Source organism: Seriola aureovittata, chromosome 10, assembly GCF_021018895.1.
Source record: "Seriola aureovittata isolate HTS-2021-v1 ecotype China chromosome 10, ASM2101889v1, whole genome shotgun sequence".
NCBI classification, from domain to species: domain Eukaryota; kingdom Metazoa; phylum Chordata; class Actinopteri; order Carangiformes; family Carangidae; genus Seriola; species Seriola aureovittata.
Window position 1 is genome coordinate 24,159,761 of NC_079373.1, and position 16,201 is coordinate 24,175,961.

At 40.9% G+C, this 16,201-nt stretch overlaps 1 protein-coding gene across 3 annotated transcripts in view; it reads left to right on the forward strand.

Moving 5' to 3' along the window:
* cep290 (centrosomal protein 290) overlaps positions 1-16,191 on the forward strand; it is a 32,245-nt gene extending 16,054 nt beyond the window's left edge. For all 3 annotated transcript variants that reach the window (XM_056386828.1, XM_056386829.1, XM_056386830.1), the window contains 24 exons: positions 553-664; positions 1,207-1,662; positions 1,834-1,998; positions 2,105-2,212; positions 2,393-2,527; positions 2,610-2,879; positions 3,507-3,614; positions 4,091-4,290; positions 6,320-6,533; positions 6,951-7,088; positions 8,358-8,579; positions 9,167-9,274; positions 9,363-9,505; positions 9,831-9,986; positions 10,351-10,474; positions 11,958-12,092; positions 12,352-12,438; positions 12,647-12,811; positions 12,912-13,034; positions 13,181-13,350; positions 13,610-13,751; positions 14,363-14,436; positions 14,855-14,949; positions 15,271-16,191. In XM_056386828.1, the coding sequence (XP_056242803.1) occupies positions 553-664; positions 1,207-1,662; positions 1,834-1,998; positions 2,105-2,212; positions 2,393-2,527; positions 2,610-2,879; positions 3,507-3,614; positions 4,091-4,290; positions 6,320-6,533; positions 6,951-7,088; positions 8,358-8,579; positions 9,167-9,274; positions 9,363-9,505; positions 9,831-9,986; positions 10,351-10,474; positions 11,958-12,092; positions 12,352-12,438; positions 12,647-12,811; positions 12,912-13,034; positions 13,181-13,350; positions 13,610-13,751; positions 14,363-14,436; positions 14,855-14,949; positions 15,271-15,503 (3,883 nt within the window). In that variant the 3' untranslated portion in view covers positions 15,504-16,191. The remainder of the gene's footprint in view (positions 1-552; positions 665-1,206; positions 1,663-1,833; positions 1,999-2,104; positions 2,213-2,392; positions 2,528-2,609; positions 2,880-3,506; positions 3,615-4,090; positions 4,291-6,319; positions 6,534-6,950; positions 7,089-8,357; positions 8,580-9,166; positions 9,275-9,362; positions 9,506-9,830; positions 9,987-10,350; positions 10,475-11,957; positions 12,093-12,351; positions 12,439-12,646; positions 12,812-12,911; positions 13,035-13,180; positions 13,351-13,609; positions 13,752-14,362; positions 14,437-14,854; positions 14,950-15,270) is intronic.
* Positions 16,192-16,201: the final 10 nt, after the last annotated feature.

The window sequence follows — 16,201 nt, forward strand, 5'->3', positions numbered from 1 at the left end:
TATGGTCACAGGAGTGTAACCAATAAAACTTTCAAATGGCTGCGAATAATAAGCTTCCCCAGGTCAGAGTGGGAGAAGCAGGAGAATTTGACTTTTTGGCAAATATATGTCTTATCACTGCCAACTTCTTGTTTAAGGTCATCTCTGATTTAATGAGCTCCCATTTAACAGTACAATCAAATCCAATTCAATTTTTAAAATCATGTTTTTATTTTTATTTTTTTTTTCAATGATACTTCATTTTGGTTTTACTATATTAAACTGTTACTGCAACTTCACTTCAAAGTTTTATATGCCAACCATTCAACAGATGAACATGATCCTTTAAATCCACCTGTCAAATGTAGTTTAACTGCATTTGCGCTAAGACTAAAACTGCCCATTTGTTTTGGTATCTGTATTAGTTTGTACAGCCTGAGATGCCTTTTTGTTATGCAAGCATTATTCTCTCCTTTGCGCTGCCTATAATGTTAGCAATAAAGGCTTTAGGCTTCTTTTACTGTTTTAAAAAGTGTATGTAAAGAATGTTGTATCTGTTGCTTTTTTCTACAGGCTTCAAGAGGTGTCTGATGTGGCCATGATGCAGGTGTCTGCTCTCCAGGCCAGACAACAGTCCAAAGAGAAGGAAGTAGAAGCTTTGAGGAGACAGATACTGGACTACCAGGTAACTGGGTGAATTTACTGAACTTGGGACGCTTTTTCTGTTTAGCTCTTTGAAAGATTTTTACTGTTGCCTTTCAATTAAGAAGCTTTTGTAAGCCAAATCAAATGTATTTACAAAGCACATTTAGAAACAACAGTAGGTTTATAAGGCCTACTGTCTGATGTACAACCTTTGATTCACAATTAAAGTAAAAGACTTCAACTTGAGCATTTTAGGCACTTGTTGTGACAGTGTGACGACTCACCAAATCAGATACTTAACTACACTTTCTATCACAGTTATCTGCTGACAGGTCACTTTATTATAGTGATTGTTCAGTAGTTTCCACTGATTCATAAGGATTTTCAGGCATTCATAACTTTTAACTTGCAAAGAAGTAAATGAAAGTATAAGATAATTTAATAGGTCTGCCTGTTAATATTGGAGTGGTAAAAAGTATATTTAACTTTATGAATCAAAACACATGCAAACCTGGTTGTGTAGCAGGCAGTTGTGTGAAATAGTTTTAAGCCTGTGTCTTCAGTGTCATCTCTTTCCCTCAGTCACACTCGGATGAGAAGGCCCTCATTGCGAAGCTCTACCAGCATATTGTGGCTCTGCAGCTCAGTGAATCAGCTGCTTTGGCCAAGCTGGAGGCGGCCACCTCTCGCACCCAGCAGCTGGAGGCCTACAAGCTGCGTGCTGAACAGCGTCTGGATGCCAATGAGCGTACTCTGTTCCTCGCCCGCCAGGAGGGCAGAAATCGCTCCAAGCACCTACGGCAGACCATCCAATCACTACGTAGGCAGTTTGCTGGAGCGCTGCCACTTCCCCAGCAGGAAAAGTTCTCTGTGGCTATGGTGAGCCTCCAGGAGGACAGAGCAAAAGCCCAGGAAGAGAAGATGAAGGCAGAGAAGGAGAGGAGGAGAGCAGAAGGCAGGGCTGATGAGCTGGAACTGTCGCTTGGAGGGCTGAAGGAGCTCATCTCGACACTAAAGGATGTGAAAGGGGCCCAGAAGGTCAGTGGGGGAAAATGTTGCAGGTATAGGCACAGATATTTATCAAATGATCTGTTCTGCAGCTTTGATTGACAGATAAAAACATTACAATGGTTGAATAACACACTGTTGGTCTTGTGATAACACTTGTTTTGCGGGACATCTTGCCCACAACTCATAACATTCAAACAGGTAACGGAGTGGCACAAGAAGATGGAAGAAGCTCGTCTGCAGGAGCTGAGGAAAGGGAGGGAAGTGGTGGTCCAGAATGAGGAGATCAGGTTCCTGAAGAACCTTGTGCAGGAGCAGGAGCGAACCATCCGCTCGCTGGAGGAGGATATTGTGCAGCAAAATACGGTGAGAGAAAAACTCAGCTGTAACTTGTTAAGGAGCTTTTCAGTACAGAAGTTTGTCAGGAAGAATTCAAAGTCCACGTCCATGTTCTTGTCTTTATCGTGTCAAGCATCAAGAAGAACACCAGCTTGCGTGGGATCAGCGAGAGGTAGAGCTGGAGCGCCAACTGGACCAGTATGAGAAGCACCAGAGTGAAATTCTGAGCAGTGCGGCGAAGGTAAACTGTTGTTTACAGCCGTTGACGGTGAAGTAGCTCGAGCGCAACAGGAATAATAACATGATTATTTAGAAACAGACTGGTTTTCCAGCTCTTTCTCAGCTTTTAAATTCAGAGTTAAATGTACAAAAAAGTTACGTTTTACATGTTGCTAATGGAAATATTTTTGGTTGTTTTCAGTTTGAGGAAGGCTCAGGCTCCCTACCAGACCCAAGTCTACCTCTCGCTCATCAGTTAGAGTTTGCTCTGGGTAAAATCAGGGAGCATGTCCGCACCATCCTGGACACACAGGCCACCTGCAAAAGTTTGGATGAGGTATAGTATTCTGCCCATGTTCATATGTATTCCTTTTAAATCAAACACATACTACATTGTTTGAATTCTCCTCCACATGCAGAAGCTGAAAGAGAAAGAAGCAGCTCTGTGGAAGGCCGAGCAAAACATTGTGTCCAGGGACAAAGTGATCAATGAGCTGCGTCTTCGGCTCCCAGCTGCTGCCAATAGAGAGCGCCTGCTAGCTGACCTCGCCAAGCATGAAGAGGGCCAGTCAGACAGTCAGCCTGCGCTCAAGGTCGCCCACCAGACCATCAAGGATCTCCAGGGTCGACTTGATAAAAAAGAAGACGTGCTAAAGAAATACCAGAAGCAGTTGGTTCAAGCCAGACAGGTAATACAAGGAGAAATACTGGAAATGATTCTTCATGAATAAACAACCCTCTCATGTGATTCCTGTGTGATGTTTAAAAGGCATTAGCTTATCTGTGAGTTACACCGTATTGGTTATTAGTTGCAGGAGTTACTGGAGTTCTATGTTATATTAAATATTAATATTAAGTGTTATTTTTTGCCTCAACAAATGTGTACCATTTTAAGTCTTGTACAATTATTTATATGAATATATGTGAGAAGCTCAGAGGGAGAATATCTCGAACTCAGTGACATCTGAAATGTGACGAGCCTCCAAGTAGACACTGCTTTTTTCGAAGGGGAGGCACTAGTTTAATCTTTAACAATGCATTGTCTTTTATAAAGTTAGTATTTGTTAGATATAGAAAATGTTAATCTATAAGGTAACTAGTAACTATAGCTGTACAATAAATGTAGTGGGGTTAAAAGTACCACATTTCCTTTTAACTTGTGGTAGAGTAGATGTTTAAAGTAACAAAATTCTAAATGTCAAGTAAAATACGAGTCACTTTAAACTATACTTAAGCACAACGCTTGAGTAAAAGAAGAACTTAAACGTTTTTATATGTGTCTGTATTTCATTTTAATGACACTGTGTTGATCCCAGGACCAAGAGGAGATGATAAAGAGGCATCAGGAGGAGCTACGAATGCTGCATCAGAAGCTGGACCTGCACACGGACACCTCCCTGGACCGATTCAAACAGACAGCAATGGTATGCCAGATCCGTGTCTCTTTATGAGCTGTGTTTTTCTTCCTGCTTAAACAGCTTTGACGGTTTGGCTTAACTCCATGCTGCATACCATGATAGTTACACTCACGCATGTATAGTGCATGTAAAACATAAGCCCTCTTTGGCCTCTGCACACAGCTGGATTGTTTAGAACAGATGTGTGTCTTTCAGATGCACAAGATGAACATCTGAAAAACACAACTAACACACATCCTGTAACACTCCCTAAGTCTAGTTCATGACTTCAGATTCATATAGGATGTTTCCTTTGAACACAAGTAAGTCCCATGTTTATTTCTGAGGATACTGTCACTCTTAGTCAACCAGTGTTTCAGGGGAAAATATCCCATCTTCACATTCACATCATTTAAAAGATGTTACTGGTCTTTGAGCACTATATGCTTTGTTTGAAGCAGCATCAACTGTTTTGTTCAACACTCTCTCCTTTCTTTGTCCAGGAACTGATGAAGAAGCCGACTATCAGGGTGCCAACCTCCAAGCATCTGGAGCGCCTGGCTGAGCTGGAGCAGTTGGTGGCTGAGCAGGACTTCTCACTCTCCTCTGCCACAGAGAAGCTGAAGCTGACCACGGCTGAGCTGGAGCGACACAGGAGCGCCATGGAAACACAGGCTAAGAAACACGCCGACGAGATGTCAAAGTGATTAACCCTGAGGCTTTTTCTGAGTCTGACCGGGGGGTCAACCGTGAAGATTATATTAAAGCAGAATCTTTATCCTAATTCTTTATGTTGCCTTTATCTTAGCTGTTCAAGAGAGGACAGGATGGTAAAATTGATATTCCACTCGGTGTAAAGACCATATAGCTTCAACAATGAAACAGAACAAATTGATAATGTCAGGCAATGTGGAATAAGATGACTTTAACAACCTTAAAGCTACTTAAGGGGACGCTTGAGGAAACTGGATGTTGGGGGTTAAAAGTTAACAAGATTTCAGTTGTGCAATGGGACATCAGCGTTTCAGCTTTATTAGAACACACCCAATGACATGAACAAGTCAAGTTTTATATTTATAACATCAAATCATAACAGAATCTCTCATTTTGTATATAGAGCAGATCTACACAGTACCCTTTATAATATAATTTACAGAAACTATAATTCTTCCTATTATTATTATTAATGAGACTAATGATAATATAATAATTGCAGCAGTGGGTGTTGAGCAGGATCATGGGGCAGTAGGTGGTCTGCAGTCACAGATACACGCTCTACAGCTCCAGAGGCAGAGGTACCTGCAGAGAGCAACAGGAGGAGAGACACGAGAACACAGAGAAGAAGCCTAGTAACATGTATTAATGGGATATGATACAGATGGAGAGGGAGAGGAGGAAGAGAGAGGAGCTTGATGCTCAGGCCTATAGCAGCATAACTGGGAGATCGTTCATAGTTAACATGTACAGACTGATATCGATCTGGTAAATGGGACTTAAACCAGCTTAGTGCGGTTCCTTTAATGCCAATTAAATGTTCCAGTCTCTGTAATAGGATGTGATGGTCAGTGGCGGCAAATACAGCGTTGAGATCTAATAAGACATAAGTACAGAGACAAGTACTTTGTCCAATTGCTGTCTCTGTGCTATGGTGCTCTTTAAATCCTGACTGAAAGTCAGGAAATATGGTTCTATAGAAAGTCAAGAATACTATTCATCACCACCACAAGTTGTGTTGAATTACATTAGGTTTATATACTTAATGAATTGGCAGCTCGGTTTATAACAGCAGTTTCACCTACTATCACAGCACAGAGATTAGGCGTCTTTCTGGAGCTCACTGCTTATTGGCCACAATTTATTTATTCAAAAAAAAGTAAACATTTAGTCATTCACTTAGGTCAGGATGTTTTGTAGCCAACTAGGTTGTATCTCCTTGTCTGGCAGAAAAATCACCCTACTTATGTCAAAACAGATAACAAGGCCAAATCGCCCTGTGAGGCAGAATTATCACTGTGTGTCACAAAACCTGCCAAACATGTAGAATAAACCTTCATGCAAGAAAATACCTCCCTGTCTGGTGGAGATATTGTCTTACATGTGATAAAAATGACTTACCAGCCTGGCTTTGACACAAATGGGAGTTAAAATTGCCTAGATTTTCGTATTTACTACAGCATAAATATTACCCCACTCAGGTTCAATACCGGCCTGTCTGTGTGAAACTGAGCCCTGAACTAGACATTAGTTATTACAGCGGGAGGTTGGGAAGTTGATGAAATAAAAGCTCTTGTTCTGTTGAAGGTTGAATGTACAGAAGTGTAAACACAATATTATGTGTGCATGAAAGTATCTTTAGGCAGGAACATTGTTTTTCTGTGCAGTTTTAGGCTTGTGATGAATTTTTCTGTTTGCAGCCTAACCTTTAGATTAAGTGTGTTCCTTTGTGTGTGTGTGATCGTCATTGATTACACACATGACTGTATCCTCTGCATGTCACATTAGCAACAGATCACAAGAACAAGATCAAACATTGATCACATTTTAAACTGCATCCCCACTATATAGACTCAGCAGTAATGACATGGAGAAAGATGGAATAATAATCCCCTACACCCATGTCAGATAAAAATTGAAACAAGTGTTAAAAGTATTTAAAGTTATGTTTTTAATACTAGTTAAGAAAATATGAATATGTATGTATAAAACAAACTAACAGAAGGGATTTGTTGCAGGCTGGAGGAGCGTCATGTTGCCCAGGTGAAGGCTCTGACCGCTGAGACTGAGGATCATAGGAACCAGATGGCCCAGGTGGAGAAGGAGATGAACTACCTGCGAACTGAGCTGGATGCCCAGAAGGCGGCCAACATCCGCTCCCCCAGCAACACCATGAAAAACCTGGTGGAACGACTCAAAGCGCAACTTACCCAGAAAGAGAAACAGCTCAAGGTTGTTCTTTAATCATTTAAGTTTAATTGTTCTTGTACTTTTTTAGCAGGATAAAGCAGTGGGTCCTGTTGCCTTGTGAAAGTACCTAGATTCATTTCTGTGGGAATGAAGACATGCTGTCTGTTTTCGGCACCTTTCCCCTGAGTGCTTCTGTTTCATCCCTTTCCAGAGATGTTTGTGGCAGGTGGACTTTAATAAAAGCTCCCAAAGTGTTTAATGAAAGTGTTTAATATGGTACACAATTTTTTTTTTATTTGCAAAAACTACAGCCAGAAAAAAATGTTTCTGAAGTTTATATATATTTAATGAGAGTGACAGAGAGAAGTAGAAAGCCACAATGATGCATTAACCGAGGTCTCACCACTGCACTCATCATATTAATCATGACTGACACCTCTTTGTTCCCTGTTTCCCCAGGCTCTCAGTAAGGCTCTGCTGGAGCTGCGGGCAGAGATGACATCAGCCGCAGAGCAGCAAGTCATAGCCAGCGCTGCACAGAAAGAAGAGAGTCTCAATGTGCAGATGCTGATTGACAGGCACACCAAAGACCTGAAGGTGAGATCCCCATCTCACAGGATCATTCTTGTAGTTTATGTTTCAGTACTGACATTTATGAATAGCTGTTGAGCTGATGAACACAAAGAAAGCTTTAGTAAGATCAAAAGTACTTGGCGCTCATGGGTCAGACCACATCCATCTTCATTTGGATCTCAACTACATACCTGTTAAGTTTAATGATCGCATCTGCTACGCCATCACAGTTACAAAACAAACACTTGGTAACTGCCTCTGTGGTAGTTCCAGCTACAGTAAGAGTCTCAGACGTTTCATTTTGCCATGACGATACACACACACACACACACACACACACACACACACACACACACACAGACTCACAACGTGAAAACAATACCAGCTAGACATTGTGACAGCTGGTTTTTTAAGCTGGTAATTTCATAAAGCAACAGAAATATCATCTACTCCTGCTTTTATACTTGTCAGCAGCCTTTAGTAGCTGCTTCTGGTCTGTGCTGGTTTCCAGTCAGGATCTACCTGGTGAAGTTGGTGAATACATGACATGGGCTTCTTTGCCCAGACAGCATATTTGACATGTGGTAGACTTCAACAGTAGATTCAGACACTAGATTTAAAACACTATCATGACAATATATAAATATGTTGCTTAGACTGTGCAGCATAACTGACGGACACAAACACATTGCAAGGTTCAGCAAATAAACAACCTTAAAGAGGAAGTCTGGCTACAGTGTTTATTTTTTTTTATTGTCAACAAATCCCATGAAAAGACAAAAATCAACAATGGTCGATCTCTCAATGAAAATGTTTCTGCTTCCTTTTGGCACTCTCCATCAAGCCCCTTGTAATGTACTGAAACCTACTAAATCAGCAGGGAGGTGCAGCCTCTAGCAAATGGCACTGAAGCAGGAGTAACTTCTGCATCTGTAGACTGTCTTAGCTGCAGACTAACATACACCTATGTACCTAGTGCACTAATGAATGTTTATGGTAGCTGGACAGTGTATGTGGTTAACGGATGGTATTTGTTGTATGAAATATACAACAACACGTAAACAATAACATGTAACCCAGTGCAACATTGTGGCTCACTGATGTGTTTTTGGTTGTTTCTGGACAATAATGGAGCTCTGTGGCAGAGGGGAATAAGATAATACCAGGCTCTGAATACACAGGCACAATTAGTCAGTAGCATCACTTGTTGTGTGGTTTTGGACTTCTTCTGGATTTGTTGTCAATAAGAAAAATATAGAATCTCACCAGACCTTAAATCTCTCTTCTCCAAAGGTGCGGTTGCAAGACCTCAATGAAGAACTTCACGCTGCAAAGGAGTCTGTCAGGGCAGCCAAAGGTCGGGAGAACACCCTTAGAGAGGAAGTGGACTGCTTGAGCCAGGACCTTCAGAGGAGTCAAAAAACCCAGAGACGCCTGCAGGCCGAGAAGGAGGAGAGGGAGCAGGAAATCCAGGAGCTCAAGCAACAAATCAAGAGGCTCAGCAGCGCTCTTCAGGTTAGCATGTGTAAGAGGTGTTGTAATGCTTTGATCTGGAGCTCAGTCTTGTCACTGTTGTTATTATTACATAGGTTGAAGAGTGATATGCTCAACAACAGCCACATGACTCAAGCAAGACATTCTGACCTTGAAATTGCATAAAACATTGAAATGCAAGCCATGCAAAATCCTACTACAGCAAATAAAAAATAATCAAGGAATGCATCAAAAATGGAATCTCACATTCTTCTAACTTCCTCCAGTGGATATCAGAGTTAATTTAATTATTCAGGTATTCTTGTGGATCAGTGCCACCTAGCATGTCATTTTTCTCAGAGCTTTCGCTAAATCTGTCTCTCTCTCTCTCTCTCTCTCGCTCTCGCTCGCTCTCGCTCTCTCTCGCTCTCTCTCGCTCTCTCATATCTTGAACATGATCCCATGTGGTGTGACCCTAACCTTTCCAGTGTTTGCGCCTCGCTTCTCTCAATTGAATCAAGCAGGGAATGGAACACTTGTTAGGAATGCCGTCCGTCTCTGCTGTAAGTACACTATCAGAGAAAAGTGAGGTGCTATGAAAATCTTCTTTCTCTGTATTTACTGATTAGAATCAACCAGAACCAGATGGGAAGGGGCCAACCGTCGAGAATCTGCAGAAGAAGATCAGGAGGCTGGAGTCTGACCTGGAGAAAAATACCAAAGATGATCATGAAAAGGTTTGAAGATTAAACAATCAAATAGTGTTGCATGATTGTGTCATTAGTAGTAGTATTGCCATTCAGCACATGTTTGCTTGTCTTACAGACCAAAGAAGAAATAGTGCGGTGGGAGGAGGGTAAGAAATGGCAGGCTAAGATGGAAAAGGTGAAGAACTCGGTGAAGGAGAAGGAACGAGAGAATGAGTCTCTGTCAAAACAGCTCAGCACTCTGAAAGACCTCTATGGCAGGTCAGTGTTCACGCAACATCTGTTCATCTTGCTCTCAACTAATCGATGAGTTGCCTCAAAATGATGTAGCACTAATGAGTCAATAGCGAAGTCAAGAAGGAAGGTAGAAACTTATACTGTATATGGTGTCTTATTATGAAAGACGTGACAGAATTCAGTCTAACTGACTGTAGAAAGCTGCTGCCACTTTCAGTTTTGAAAACAGAGTAAAATGGGTTTTATGGAGCTGTCACACAGCTGTACACAGTTTTTTTTTTTTTATTTACATTTCTGTCAGCTGTTGGCACCCGCTCTGTTTTTATTCTGCGTTTTATTGTGTATGCAGACTGGAGCAAGAGAAGGGCGCACTGCAGAGAAAGCTGAAGGCTCGAGGTGTGACCGCTGATCAGGTGGTGGGAGTGAGATCCACTGAAATGGAGAAAGAAATGGAGGAGCTGAAGAAGAAGAACTCCGACCTGGAGAGACAGATCTTCACGATAAAGTATCTACCAGTCCTTAAAAATCTTGCTATTTTTCAGTGTATGGGGATTCAGTATACTTGTAATTATAAGTTGTGTACTTAGAACATGTTTTCCATTATAAAAAGCAAATAACCTACTGTATAATCTAATGTCTTAATTTTATGGAATTCTACTGTGTAATTATTTGTAATATAATATAATCTTATCATCATTATTGGATACACATGAGCATGTTATGGACTGAGAGATTAAATTAGATTACATAAATGATTTTAATAAAATAACGTACTGCAAATAATTTAAACCAAATTCTTATAGCTGAGGCTCGTAATAGAGTCATGTAATCCAGACACGGACCTTTTTATATTTTTGTTGAACTTGCAGACAGCGCCAGGCTTTACCTCGTGATGACGCCATGGAGAACCTGACGCTGAGGAACCGCTACCTGGAGGAGAGAGTCCACACTCTGCAGAGTCAGACGTCCAAAGAGTCTCTGTCAAGACCCTCTGTAAGCGCTCACCAACGCACATAATGACTGTAATGAATGTGCATTTATGTTAGCTTGGAAAGGCTAACATAAATGCATGCTTACACCTTCAGTGTTTCAACTAATTACTTAGAATTGATCAGCAAAAATAATTTGAAACAAAGTGAAAACAGATCTAAATCCATTATAAATATACCTGTTTGCATATATAGTCATCCCTGGTGCAGACAGCTGAGTCACATTACAAGTTAAATGGAGATCACCTATGTGTAGTCAAAGGGTTACACTTGACTGGAGTGTAAATGCGCCAAAGATGTTTCTCTTTTACTGTTTTTGTCTATTCATCATTCTTCACTCTCTTTCCTTTTGTATCTCCTTCTCTGGATGTAATGTGATTCATAGCCTGTGAAGGTAAGAGGCTCCTCCCTTCAGGCTTTGAGGGGGATTTATTCTGTCACTTTTGATGTTGCGGACGAGTCACGCAGAGGGAAAGCTGCGCTCCATCCTGCTGTATCCTCCTGCGGCTCTGCCAGCCTTGAAGCTGTAGACGACCCCACTGACCGTCAGTGGGAGCCAGAGCTGAGCCAGACAGATAGAGAAACTCAAACCAGCTTTGGCGGAGAAGAGCGACCGAGCCCTGATGTGAAAGAAAAAACAGCAGCTGACAGAGCTGACACTGATCATGTTAGAGATGATGAGACACAAACAGAAGCAGATCATGTTGAAAAAACACAAGGCATCAAACATGCTTCTGATCTTGATGTGGTTGAAGAAAAGGAAGAAAACTTCCTGCTCTCTCAACCACAGACCACAAAAGAAAATGAGCCTGACGATCAGTCAGAAAGACCAGAATCAGTTATGTCATCCCCAGAGACGGGGGCAGCAGCAACAGGAGGTGAAACCTGTGAGAGCGTGAAAGAGCGTGGTGCAGAACTAGATGATGGAGATGCAGATGATGATGGGGGGATCAGGGCAGAAGAGGCTGACAAGCAGGTTGAGATGAAACATGAAGCATTTGAGACTACAAAGGAGGCAACAGAGGAAGATAATCCAGAACAGTCCTGTTCAGCAGACCCTGATGTGGACTCCAGCGCCACACTGAGCAAACCCCCGGGGTTCGTCGGTAGAAAAAGGGACGAGCTTGCACGAAAACAAGAAAGCAGATCTCTTAGATATCTGAAGGTACTCCAGGCTTCTGTAGTCACCCAGCTGAATGATAGAGCTGTGATAGCATTACAGTAGATGTGGCAGAGTCAAACTCAAGGCTTGAACAATGAGTAGTAAAGTGGCTTGTAAGCGTGTTGGTGTTTTCCTCCCCTGCGTTGTCCATCATGGACTAAAGGTTTCTGTGGTTGTGTGAATCTCAAGACCCCAAGAACAGAAGCTGTTTTTCTACACTCCCCTAGATCTTTTGTTTTGGAAGTTTTTCCTCTGTAGCACTTGAACTAATCATACATTTTAAATCATTTTCTCTGGCTCATTTTATATCTTTTCTTTCCTCCAGACTTCAGGACGGGGAACTGGCACCACCTCACAGAGAGATCAGGACCTGCAAAAAGAAAACCTCAAGCTGGCCTCTGAGAACTTGGAGCTGCGCTTCCAGCTGGAGCAGAGCAACAAAGACTTACCAAGACTCAAGGTACACGTAACAGTTAACTAGTATCAGCAGTATCGATATCAAAGCCAAGACATTTTAATGTATTCTGAAAAACACCTTTTCAATTTCTAATAAGCATCATAAATCCACATATGTTTCCATATTGCCATTTTACAAGCTTTAATACAATGGAACAAAAATGTGTTTAACCCCACAGTAACTTAAAAGATTCTATATTTATTTGGGCAAGAGCAACTTGTGTTTCATATGATTTTATCCAGTTTCTCTTTGTTTTTCACAGAATCAAGTTGCAGACCTTAAGGAGATGTGCAGCGCACTGAAAAAGGAAAAGGCAGAGGTGAAGAAAAAGCTGTCTCATATACCTGGAGTAAGTTCACCTAAAGTCACCTATTGTCTTTCTATAGATGATTACTTTCCCAGAAATAACTGGACACATAAATAGGAGTCTAAACCTACACATAGTGTGTCTATGTATGAGGTAATAAAAATCCCCATGACCCATGAAACAAATTGAAAAGAAGCTCAATGTTCCAACTGTTTATCATGATCGTGATTTGTAACGTGTTTCTCATCAGACTGGTCACAGCGGTAAAACTGTACCTGAACTCGAGAAAACCATTGGGTTGATGAAGAAGGTGGTGGAGAGGGTGCAGAGGGAAAATGAGTCGCTAAAGAAATCCAGCGCACCTGCAAATCAAGACAAGATCGCTGCCCTGGAGCGAGAAAACGACAAACTAAAGGTTGCTGACCACATCGTGTTTCCTTCTGTCGGAGAAGTTTATGATGAACTTCTTTGTTCTGTTGCTACAACTGACAGTAAATATTGTTTTCTGTTTTTAGGCTGATTTTGAAAAACTGAAGAGTCAAAGTGAAGCCGAGCTCAGTTTAAAACTTGAGTCTAAAACCAAAGGACTGGAGAAAATAGTGATGGAAAATGAACGTCTACGCAAGGAAATCAGAAGGGTAACTACACATATTAGTTCCACAATATGTTGCACTTTTAATAGAGTTTTTACTTTGATGGCAGCACTTGTTTTTGTGATATAGAAGCTGAATACACATGTTCATCTGTTGTTTCAACTGGTGTGCATGCTTCATGTTGTAAACAGGAAATGGAGGCTGCGGAGAGGCTGAGAGTGACCAAAACGGGGCTGGAGGTGAACAACGAGAAGCTGGAGGCAGAGCTGGAAGAAACCAAACAGCGGCTTCGGGCAGCTCTGTCCAGACCCATCACAGAGGGAGCGGACAGCAAGACCTGGAAGGCGTCTGTGCTAACAAGGTCAGCAGACTGTTCTTTATGAAATCCATTAGAGTCGTATCTGAGTGGGTGTTCAAAGCTAATTAAAAAGCTTTCAAAGCTTTAATGAACGGTGGGTTATGTCGCTATCAGACTGAATAAACCAGCAGTATAAAATAGCAACACTCATGACAAGTGGCAATTCAAAACCTTGACCTTGTGTCATCCACTTATAAAAGCTTCAGGCTACATGTAGAGTTTACAGAGTGTGAGCCAGTGGTTGTTTGACTCCCATCTGCAGAATGTTTGAGAACAAGATGAAGGAACTGGAGAAGGAGCTGTCTCAGAAGACCTCCAGCCTCTCTGAACTCAAACAGCAGCTGAAGGAGGTGAACGAGCGCGAGGAAAGAGCTCAGACAAGCGTCCGGCGCCTCGAGGATCAGGTACAGGCTAAATAACAATCTCATGTAATAACAACAATCAGACACAGGCTAACTGATGATTTTCTGTCTTGACTCTGGGGGGACTGGAGTGTTTTATCAGGCAAAATTGTTATGTTTTCCCACGACTATTTTTTTTTTTTTTTTTTACAATAGTTAGTCTAAGTTAGTCATCATCATCATCATCATCATCATCATCATCATCATCGTGGCTTTGTTCAGTCATGCTTGTCATTTATTATGGAAAACAACAGGTCAGTTAGGGACGTTCTTTTAAGTGCTCCAGCATTTTAATATTGCTTGAGACAGATTGAAAAAAATCAAGGTCAGATTTGAAGCCTCCCGAGCCCCACCCATCTCATGATGCAACTAAATAGTCTCCATGCCTGGTTATTCACATCTGTCAAACTCCACAACCCCAGTTTAAAACATGTCAAGTCTCCAAGTCCAAGCTTAGATAACGCTGGTGACATCATGAAGGGTAGTTTCAACAGACTTTAAGTAAACTCTCTCACAGAAGTCACAGAGGACATTATATCATACAACTTTTTTCGCAGGCTGAGTAGTCAAAGTCGATGTGCCGGAAATGTGTTTAAATTGTTTTCATTTCTCAGGTTGACATGTTAAAAGGTTTTCCCACCACTGCAAAGACAGATGCAGGGCTCACCAAGGACTTCCAGGCAATGAGGTGAGTGAAACTGTGTGCGCTGATGGTTAATATGGTTAGAGATGGTTGGACTGTTGCACTGTTGTATCACATCAAGCAAATCTTTGTAAATGTGAAAAATGAAAAATTTCTTTCAGTCTTTTCAAGACAGTTTACTTGGAATTACTCATTTAAATGACCATAATATCATCACAATACAATTGATTTATTACTAAATCCTTTCTGAAGAAGTTAGTGAGTCACCATGACTGTCGCTGGTTATCAACCAAAGACAGAGCTTTGGCCTACATGTCTGATACAGGACCAAATGAGTGCAAAGCAAACCTATAAAGTGTAGCAGTGTTCATATGGAGGACAGCAGTAATTTCCCATTCAAATCCTGTACGTTTTCTCTGCATTATGTAACTTGTGGAACTGAAATGTTGCTTTAATTTCTAAGGTTGGTCAACACTGAGCTGCAGAAGGAGAACGTAGATCTGAAGCAAAAGCTCAACGAGTACAGCGAGCGATACGGGGAGACGTCTTCTAAACTAGGTGAGACTCTCAGACACACTGCTGTTTCTGGAAACAATGAGAATGAAGCTGTGAGAGATTTATTCGGGTGTTCTAGTAATACTGCCGTCATGTTTTAAATTCAGAAGTAAGCAAATAAAAAGAGAGCTGCTGCTACTGGTAATAGAGAAAAACGTGCCACATACTTCTGACATGGAAGAAGCTTTATTTTGGTTTCAGTTTAATAATGTTACACATTATGATACCAGTTTAAGTTGTTCAGTCAAAATAACTTAGTATGTTTGATATAAACTGTTCTGAAGAACAACAGTCATTTCACTTGTTTGTTTGTTTTATTCGTAGATCACGGGAAGCTCAAAACCCTCCTGCAGGCAGCTGAAACTGAGAAGACAAAACTTCAAACTGAGGTGAAGAAGCTGAAGAAAGAACTGGAAAACTTTGACCCGACATTTTTTGATGAGATTGAGGACTTGAAATATAACTACAACTTAGAAGTCAAGAAGAACATCCTGCTGGAGGAGCAATTGAAGAAGGTGTGTGATCAGTTCGGGGTTAAAGCTGAACTGCCCAGTTAGCTCAGGGTTACTGTGCCTTTCTAGTGGAATTAGGCTGTTAAAACTACACCTGAACGTACTTTTAGTGGTTGCCAGTCTTTAAACATTGACATTATCATGAAAATTTCGAGTAATTTTCAACTTAAATCTATATATGTTCGTCAGCAAAATGTACTTGTATGTCAGGGAACAAAAATTTGATCAGATTTGTTGTTGTTTACTTTGCCAGTCATTTAAATGATTTAGACTTTTTTTTCTCTTTTGTTTAGTCAAAATATATATATTTTAAAAATATTTTTCAAAAGTGATTTATTGAAATTGGTACTGAAGCTCAGGATTTGTATGAGCACTAGTGTTAAACATTTCTAAACTGATGTTCAGCTCTAAAAATCCCAAGATCACAGAAAATTGAAGGTTTCTAGATATTCAATACTGACATAATAGCAATGTTGACTCAATCAAGGTTTTTAGTTTATGTCATTCGAAATCTTAGACACAGTTCTAAAGCAAGTCAGGAAAAAATGTCTCCTGTATAGTGTGAAGTTTACCTTATAGCTCCCGTAGCCTCTTCCTTAAGGCGGCTTTCTTTGTTAATACTAAGTTCTTAAACTGGTGATGTAGCATATTTATAAGATTTCTTTATATTTGTACAGTTCTGACATTGTGCTTCTATGTATTTATCAATAAAGCAGCTTTGATAATAATCGGATTGTTAAATA